The sequence below is a fragment of the Leopardus geoffroyi genome, chromosome B3 (assembly GCF_018350155.1).
Source record: "Leopardus geoffroyi isolate Oge1 chromosome B3, O.geoffroyi_Oge1_pat1.0, whole genome shotgun sequence".
Taxonomy (NCBI): Eukaryota; Metazoa; Chordata; class Mammalia; order Carnivora; family Felidae; genus Leopardus; species Leopardus geoffroyi.
The window spans coordinates 72,763,656-72,773,045 of record NC_059337.1 but is presented as its reverse complement, the minus strand read 5'-3'; the positions used below and the strand labels follow the sequence as shown (position 1 = coordinate 72,773,045).

Here is a 9,390-nt window from a genome sequence, read left to right as displayed (position 1 = left end):
CTCCCCTGTTCATGCTCTGTCTCTCTCTGTCTCAAAAATAAATAAACATTAAAAAAAATAAATTTAAAAGTACTACAACTTTGTTTCTGTAATTGGTCACGAGGCTATGACTGACATCTATTGCTTCCTTAATCAATCTCTATATTTGCCTTGCCCTCAACCAGTTTTGTTTAGGTAACTATAGTTTTCCATTAAGCTTCACCACTGAGCATGAAAGTACTAACAGGCTCCAAACATAGTATTCTTTCTTCCATTGTGTAGAAGCAACCCAATATCTTCTTGTTAATCAAGATCAACCACTCCAGCCAATAGATATTTTTCTTTATGGTTCAATGACTGAGAAGCTCAAAATATCCAGGAGTTATACTTATCATCCATTGAGTAGAGAGATTTTTTTTTTTTGTCTCCTGGCAAAAGAATTCTTCCCTAAAGACTAAGATCTCCAAATCCACATAGCATAAAGTTGCCAGTATGGAAATCTCAAAGTCTGATAGTGGGTTATTAGCTGTAATAGTAAGAGAAGCCACTTCCACATCTATGTTTTGATTCCAGGGCCCATGGATTCTGGCTATGTGAAAGACAGTAATGCATAAAGTAACATAAATTTCTCTGATTTGAAGCACATGTTAATTTCTACTAACAAAGTCTCATCAGTCAGGGTGTATCTCCCAACTGGCATTGTAACTCAGTCTTCAGTAAGATATTATGTCTTTCAATTAGGCCAGCCACTTCTGAGTGTTGAGGTATGGGGTAAGGCTGGCTAATTACATGAAAAGTCAGAATTATTAGTTTGATTGATAAAATAACTCAGGATTCCCACATTATTCTTAATATAATTCTTTATTGTAGAAATTTCCTCATAAAAATCATATGTAACCTGGGGCGCCTGGGTGGCTCAGTCAGTTAAGCATCCAACTTCGGCTCAGGTCATGATCTCATGGCTCATGAGTTCAAGCTCCACATTGGGCTCTGTGCTGACAGCTCAGAGCCTGGAGCCTGCTTCGAATTCTGTGTCTCCCTCCCTTTCTGCCCCGCCCCCACTCATGCTCTGTCTCTTTCTCTCAAAAATTAATAAACATAAAAAATACATAATCATATAAATAAATAACTAATAATAAAAGCAGAAAGGGAAAGAGAAGGACAGAGTACTTTGATTTTTCAGGTAGAGTTAGGGTTGGGAAGGTGGGGGTATGATCTCCTAACTGCTCAGGGTCCTTGATATAAATCCTATTCTTCTTCAAACTCACTTTGAGTTCGGAATCAAAAACATTAGTAATTCTCCTTCTCCTACTAATCTGAAAAAAGCGCCCACCACAGTCCCTTTGGGCAATGTACTTGAGCTGATGATAGTGTCACCTGAAAATAGAGGTAGAGAGATTATGGTCCAAAAATTAAAAGGGAAGGAGGGAAGGAGAAGGACATTAAAAGAATACAAATTCCTTATTCCAGATTTTATGTCTCCAACACCAGTGTTTACTTTCCTTGTACCCTTCCAGCAATCACTCAAACACATTTATTACACATAACCATATCACCACATCCTAAAAATTACCATTGATCTTCTGATGTATCGTTAGTGATGATCTACTTAGTCTCTCTATATTTTGAGGGCTGCTGGGCACTTTTCACACATTATAGCATAAACCAAGAAGCAGCTAGAAAGCTTCCTCTTTATCTTTCTCCCCTTTCTGCGGAATATTTGTTATCTCTAAGACTTCAAGAACACAAGGGCCATAAAACTTCTTACACAGTTCTTTCCATCCTAGCACAAAACAATTTTATTATGGGTTATAAGTTTATACTGGGTCCAGTGACACCTAGTATTCACTGCAATTCTTATCAATATTTCTAGCAGAGTTTGGCATTGTTAAAATTACTACATCATTAATTATAATGTTGTTAACATATAAGATTCAAACTCTAATATTCCAACTATGAAATCAAACAAGAACAGGAGAAAAAGCAAGAAGAAAAAAAAATGTCCATAGCTGGAAGCAGCAAAAGAGATTATATCCACAAATTTCTGGTGAAGATTTGTAGAATTTAAATTACTAAAAGAAGGGGTGCCTGAGTGGCTCAGTTGGTTGAATGTCCAACTCTTGATTTCAACTCAGGTCATGATCTCACGCTTTGTGAGTTCCAGCCCCGCAATGGGCTCTGCACTGATAATATGGAGCCTGCTTAGCATTCTGTCTCTCCATCTCTCTGCCCCTCTCCTGTTCATGCCCCACCCCCTAAAATTAAGTAAGTAAGTAAGTAAATAATACATTAAAAATTTTCAGAGTCCCTCTTAGATAAAGGAATTGACACTCAAACATAATATTCTGACACATTCTGACCAACACAGGAAGATCTAGGGGGAAAAAAATTCCAAGAAGATGATCTGTGAATGATGAAAGAAACAAGCAGGCAAACTTTTCAGGGAAAGAACATGAGGAGTTCATGTTTTGTTTTCTGGGTTGGCTGACAGAAGAAATGATAAATGAAAACTCATATAGTTAACTTCGTAGGCGGTCAACCTCAAGGCCAGTCTTTAAGCATCCTGGTATTATATGATCAGAACACTATCTTCTCCATCATTCTGTAATACTATTTATTATCATGTAGTTTCTACAAAGACCAAAAACCTGCTAAATTAAGTTTATCAGACATGGAGTTGTAGAATTATATAGAAATATCTGAGTCTGCTCAGCTCTATTTGCCTCATTTGGCATCATACAGCAAGAGATCTCTGATAATACCACAGGAAGAGACCGTCAGTCTCCAAAAACTCCCCTACCATGGTGGTTTGTGTTCAGCTCCCCCTGCAGTCCCAGACACTGTGTCACGCACAGCACAGAAGTACTTGGCCGCATTGCTGCCAAGGCCTCGGGATTTCCTCAGGTGGAAGGTGGTTTCATGGTTCTTAAATTCAGCCTCAAAACCTTTGATGCCTTTAACCAGGGTGTCCCCTGAAAAGTACTTCAGTAGAAACTGGAGTCCTTGGTTGGGGTGCTGCATGTACCAGAAGAGATAAGGAGTTCCACTATAGGAATAGTTGCACCTCAGCTCCAGAGGGGCTCCTTCAGAGACAGTGACATGGACATCAGGCTGTGTCACTGACTGGGCTCCGGTGTCTCCTGCAAAATCAGTGTTGTATCAGTGAAAGCAGTGCACACTTCACAATGAAAAGTCAGTATTTCCAGTTGAATCTGTAGAACTATAGACTAATATGAAATTTTACTCACGCAGGGCAAATATCCCCAGTGTTGAGATAAGCAACAGGAACATGGCCGAGCAGTAGAAAGGCAGTGGGCTCTTCTCAGGAAAATCTCCCCTGAGCAGACAGGAAACTGGCTGAGGAAACCAAGCCCTCGGACATAAGAAGGGTGGAGAAAGTAAAGTTGGACAGGTTCCTTGCTGAGATAAAAATGCAAAAGCTGCTGAGATGAGCCTGGAGCTTTCTGATGGATGATTCTTGTCCCTGTCTCTGTCTGCAAAGAGCTCAGCCAGCTGCAGGGGGGAGGGCGTGAGCAGATGATGTTGAGCAACAAGATCTCTAGTTTGTGCAGCATCGTCCCCTGGAGGCCCCTCCAAGAACTAATTTATGTGTTCCTTCTGTTTTCTGAGGTATGAAAAGTTCTGCACAATATATTTCTTCCTTCCCAAACCTATGATGGTGTATTCTTCCCAGAGCCTGTTAGAAATGAGGTGTCATATAAAAGTAGACTAATGAGTTTCACTGAGAAATCAGTTTTTAAAAAATATATCAGACTCAGAATTCAAGTTACAACACAACACTTAAAATGTTTAAGATGAATTCAATCTCCATCAAAATACCACCAGCATTTTTTGCAGAGCTACACCAAACAATACTAAAATTTGCATGGAACCACCAAAGACCCTGAATGGCCAAAGCAATCCTGAAAAAGAAAAATAAAACTGGAAGCATTGCGATTCTGGATTTCAGGCTATCTTACAAAGCTGTTGTCATCAAGATAGTATGGTATTGGTACAAAAACAAACACGCAGATCAATGGAACACAACAGAATACCCAGAAATGGACCCACAACTATATGGTTAATTCATCAACAAAGGAGGAACGAATATCCAATTGAAAAAAAAGTCTCTTCAACATATGGGAAAATTGGAAGGCAACATGCAGAAGAATGAAACTGGACCACTTTCTTATACCATACACAAAAATAAATTCAAAATGGATGAAAGACCTAAATTTGAGACAGGAAACCATCAAAATCCTAGAGGAGAATGGAGGCAGCAACCTCTTTGACTTCAGCCACAGTAACTTCTTACTAACATGTCGTCGAAGGCAAGGGAAACAAAAGCAAACATGAACTATTGGTACTTCATCAAGATAAAAACCTGCACAGTGAAGGAAACAATCAACAAAACTAAAAGGCACCCTCTGGAATTGGAGAAGATATTGCAAACGATACATCTGATAAAGGGTTACTATCCAAATCTATGAAGAACTTATCAAGTTCAACACTCGAAAAACAAATAACTCACTTAAGAAATGGGCAGAAGACACGAACAGACACTTTTCCAAAGAAGAAACCCAGATGGCTAACAGACACATGAAAAGATGTTCAACATTACTCATCATCAGAAAAATATAAACCAAACCTATGATGAGATACACCTCACACCTGTCCGAATGGCTAAAATTAACAACACAAGAAACAACTGATGCTGGCGAGGATGTGGAGAAAGGGGGACTCTTTTGCACTGCTGGTGGGAATGCAAACTGGTGCAGCCACTCTGGAGAACAGTATGGAGGTTTCTCAAGAAACTAAAATTAGAACTACCCTATGATCCAGCAATTGCACACTTAGGTATTTCCCTAAAGAATACAAAAATACATATTTGAAGGAGCACATACACCGTAATCTTTGTGCACAGTAATCTCTCCAAAATTGTGCTTGCCAACAGTGCAGGAGGTAGGGGAGATATTTCCAATACATGACTGTATAAGGTTTTTTTTTTTTTCTTAAAACATGTTATCTAAGACATTTGTGGGTTTGTGACTGAGGAAGGATGAATGATATTTCTGGAAGAGTCAGTTTCTCAATGAATTACACATCCTTGAAGAGTGGCTCCATTCCCCAAATTGAATAGTTTGGCAAACAATGTAAAAATTCAGTTGTATAAAAATACTGATAAAGAAAAACTAGTGTATTACAGAAGTAAATACAGTTTCTTGATATCAGGAAAGTTCTAGAAACAAAGAAAGACAAAATAGAAAATGATTCCAACCGGAATTTAGTTGGTAAAAAATAGGATGTCTACAAAACGTTCACTCTGATTTAATTTCCAGCTCTGTACCTTTCCTGTGCAATTTTTGGCCCCCCTCTCACCCACACAGCTGATTCTGGCCAGGCCCCATGTTGCCGATCAAAGTAAATATTGCACTATATTTTTGTTCCTTATTTTTATCTCTTCTCTTCATTCTTGTTCACTCTACTCTCAGCCAAGATATATGAAAAGGTAGGATAGTGGGGGTATTGAAATAATTTTCTTATCAGTTGGACTAGGGAATTTTAATCATAATAGTCAAAAAATTGAAAGCAGATAATGGGATATTTTATGTTCAGTTTCCATGGTTATAATGCCCAGAAATATTCCTATCCTGGTACCTGTGCTCAAAGAATTATCTTCATCATGGATTTATAGAGCTATAGACTCTAGATGTCTGCTGAAGTTTATATGGAATGGCAGAATTGAAAACCTGAGATGAACTTTACACACTGTTCCTCTTCTGCCCACCCCAACTTCACTATCTATATAATATGACTGGCTTGCTTGACTAACCATGGTGTCCTTCAGTAGAAGAATGGGTAAATACACTATGGTATGTCCAAACAATGGAAACTTAGTGCTAAAAAGAAATGAGCTGTCACCTAATGTCTAAATAACTTTAAAAACAGAAGTCTAAGGAAACAAAGGTCAGCCTTAAGATTCCCACAGAATAAAGGATTTTTCAGCCAGTGGTATATGAATTAAAATATCTTTACAGTAATTTAAACTATTTAAGAAATATTTGGAAAAAAGTTTGTTTTATCAGAATGCCTTAGTCATCTAGGACTGCTGTAACAAAACACCATAGACTGTGTTGCTTAAACAACAGATATTTGTTACTCACGGTTCTGAAAGCTGGGAAGTCCGAGATCGAACTGCTGGCAGATTAGTTCCTGGTGAACTCCTTCCTTAGGGCTTATAGATGGACCCCTTCAGTTGGTGGTGAGAAGAAGCTCTCATATCTCTTCCTCTTTTTATAAGGACACTAATCCCATCATGGAAGTCCCATTTTCATGACCCTATCTAAATCTAATAACCTCCCAAAGGCCACACCTCCTAATACCATCACACCGGGGGCTAGAGCTTCAACGTATGAATTTTGGCAGAACACATCCAGTCCATAACACAAAACATTCTGAAATTATCATTATCACTGAAGGAAATACTTATTTTCATAGATAAAAATATCATAGACCAAGTTCAATCCAATTTAGCAACATAGATACACGAGTATATGGATTTACTCTAATTCTAAAAATCATTGTTTGATATTATTAAAGAAATATGAAAAAAAAAGAGAAATGAGCCATCAGCCATGAAAAGATGGGAGGAAAGTGAGATGCGTATTTCTAGGTGCAAGAAGCCAATCTGAAAAGGCTGCATGCTGTTTGATACCTACTATATGACATTCTGAAAAAGACAGAACTATGGGGACAGTAAAAAGATCGGTGGTTACAGTGGGGTTAGAGGGAGGAAGGGAAAAAAATTTTTAAGTAAAAGAAAGCATAACTGATAAGCAAAAATCAGAAAGCTTATAACACAGATTTGGAAGGAAATTTTTTATGTGCTCTTCTCAATTCCTCAAAAATCAACTTCCAGTTTTCTGCTAGTTTAGAAAGTGATCATTGCTTGTTATAAAGGGCCGTGGAGTGCATGGCTGTTCTGTTCCTTATGAATTTTCTCTCGCGGTCCACTTATTTTCCTTCCCTATGCGCCAATACGATCAGTACACACACACACACACACACACACACACACACACACACACACACGTGTGTGCATGCAGGCATACACGCATGTACCAACACAGGCAACATCCTCCTCCTCAGTTATTCAAAATATTCAAAAATATGTGGGGTTTCTTTTCCCTCGGCCTTCCCGGAGGGCCCAGCACACACAGTGGTATTTCTGCACTGGGCCTCGTTTTCTTCTTTATCAAGTCTCTCACACAAGTTTGCATTTCTGCCTATACTGCTCATTCTCTAAAATTTGTTGGCATCACGGTCTGCTGATAGCTTCTTTTCTGTTTCTGTTTGGTTTTGTGGATTTCTGCTCTGTGGGATGTTTTTACCATCTCTTGAATAGAGTTTTAGAGAAAATCAAGAGATAAATGTGTATTTTTAATCAACCATTATTTTTTCTAAGTATTTTATTTCGGGGGCACCTTGGTGGCTCAGTTGGTTAAGCGTCTGACTTCAGCTCAGGTCATGATCTCACGGTCCGTGAGTTCGAGCCCCGCATCGGGCTCTGTGCTGACAGCTCAGAGCCTGGAGCCTGCTTCAGATTCTGTGTCTCCCTCTCTCTGACCCTCCCCCATTCATGCTCTGTCTCTCTGTCTCAAAAATAAATATTTAAAAAAAAGTTTTTAAAAAAATAAAAAAAAAAGAAGTCATGTCCCTGTAAATGTTCCACTTGAGGTGTTGAGTGCTAGATGACCTTTCATGCAAATAGCAAAGCAAACGTTTTACAGACTATAAATAAACGTAGATACATAATGAAAGTAATATGAATAAATTAATCTATAACCAAAAGGGCAGGAGGGAACATAACAGGAAAATAAACATAATGTTCCTTAATGGGTGCTTACACAAAGGAACATTTTTAGAATTAGGTAATGCCGAGAAACGTAGGTGATGCACGCTACCAGGAAATTGCTAACAAATATAATGACACGTTTGCCACAATAAAGCAGCCAGTCTAACACACTGCTGTTGTCTGTGTCCATTTGTTATTTCGCCAATGCCGTTTATCCTTCGGGAACCCCTGGACCTGCTGGGGCTGGACCTCAGCACCTTCTGGTTCCCATGCTCTAGCCATTTGTATGACTTTTGTATCAAGCAGACACTGAGGAACAAACCACCATACACTGTGCTGGAACCACAGTGGATCAGTCAGAGACGCTCAGCATCTGGGCTCCTGTTCTGCTCAGAGTTTGCGCTCAGCTCCCCCTGCAGACTCTGTCACTGTGTCACTCAGGGCACAGTAGTACACAGCCGAATCTGACACTTGCACTGAGGATTTCTCCAAATGGAAGGTTTTGGATTTCCTGTTGTAGGTGGCTTCAAAATCTTTGTGACTTCCCTTCTCCATGTCCCTGAAGGCTTTCAGGAGGAGCTGTGGACCTTCTCCGGGATACTGGACATACCAGAAAAGAGTGGGGGTCCCTGTTGTTGAATAAGTACAGTTTATAGTCAGGTACTCCCCTTCGGAGAGGGTCACTGGGCCTTCCATCTGGGTCACTGAGTCTCCGTGGGTTTGTCCTGGGAAAAAAGAAAAGAGACCTGTGTTACCTTGGACATAAACGTCCTGGATAAATTTATACTTATATGTTTTCCTGACAGAACAGAAGAAAGAATCCAAATTTTAAGAGGCATTTTACTTACCAAGCATCAAAAGTACCACAGTCACGAAGCCTGGAGAAGAGTTCATCTCTAGAGTGTCACCTAGCTAATGTGCTTCATTGGTAGCAGGAAGAAGCATTGGAGAGACAGAGCAATGATCAGTGGAAGCCCACATTTCTCAGGAAAGGTGTTTGTGTTAGGAAGCTGCACCCCCTGCTGGACGGGGACTGAAATGGGATGCATGGTGGCCAGAGTCCTCCCAGAGTCAGCAAGATGTCTTTGTCCCTGACTTTATGAGGCACATGGCAGTCTTCAGGTGGCACTTGGAAATCTGAACAGCAGCAATCCTGACCTCTCAGGTCTATTTTGTTCTTAGGTCACTACCTAATGTGGAAGTTCTTTAACAGAGTATCCCAGAGCATTATTTCTGTAGCTGAAGATAACAACCTTCTAACACATTTTAATTCTGTACTTTATGTTTTCACGTATCCACTGTGGGCCAGCCTATAATCCAGCGACTGCCAGAAAATGGCTGGGATTGAATACAGAGAAAGTAATAAGAAGTCAAGTCATTACTGAGTGGTTCTGTGTTTTTCAACACTGTACCCCAATGTTAGAACAGTGGCTGTCCTTTTTTAATATTCACTAAATATTTTTTTAATGTTTATTTATTTTTGAGAGAGAGAGACAGAGACAGAGATAGAGTGTGAGCAGGCGAGGGACAGAGAGAGAGGGAGACACAGAATCCGA

At 39.6% G+C, this 9,390-nt stretch overlaps 2 gene segments (V, D, J or C); both read right to left on the bottom strand.

The window, feature by feature from the left end:
• Positions 1 to 2,531: 2,531 nt before the first annotated feature.
• On the bottom strand, positions 2,532 to 3,800 carry LOC123583351. The segment is given in 2 exon segments: positions 2,532 to 3,119; positions 3,228 to 3,800. Coding segments are annotated over 2 exon segments (387 nt in total).
• A 4,296-nt stretch (positions 3,801 to 8,096) lies between these two features.
• LOC123583353 lies at positions 8,097 to 8,828 on the bottom strand. The segment is given in 2 exon segments: positions 8,097 to 8,559; positions 8,683 to 8,828. Coding segments are annotated over 2 exon segments (381 nt in total).
• Between the last annotated feature and the right edge of the window lie 562 nt (positions 8,829 to 9,390).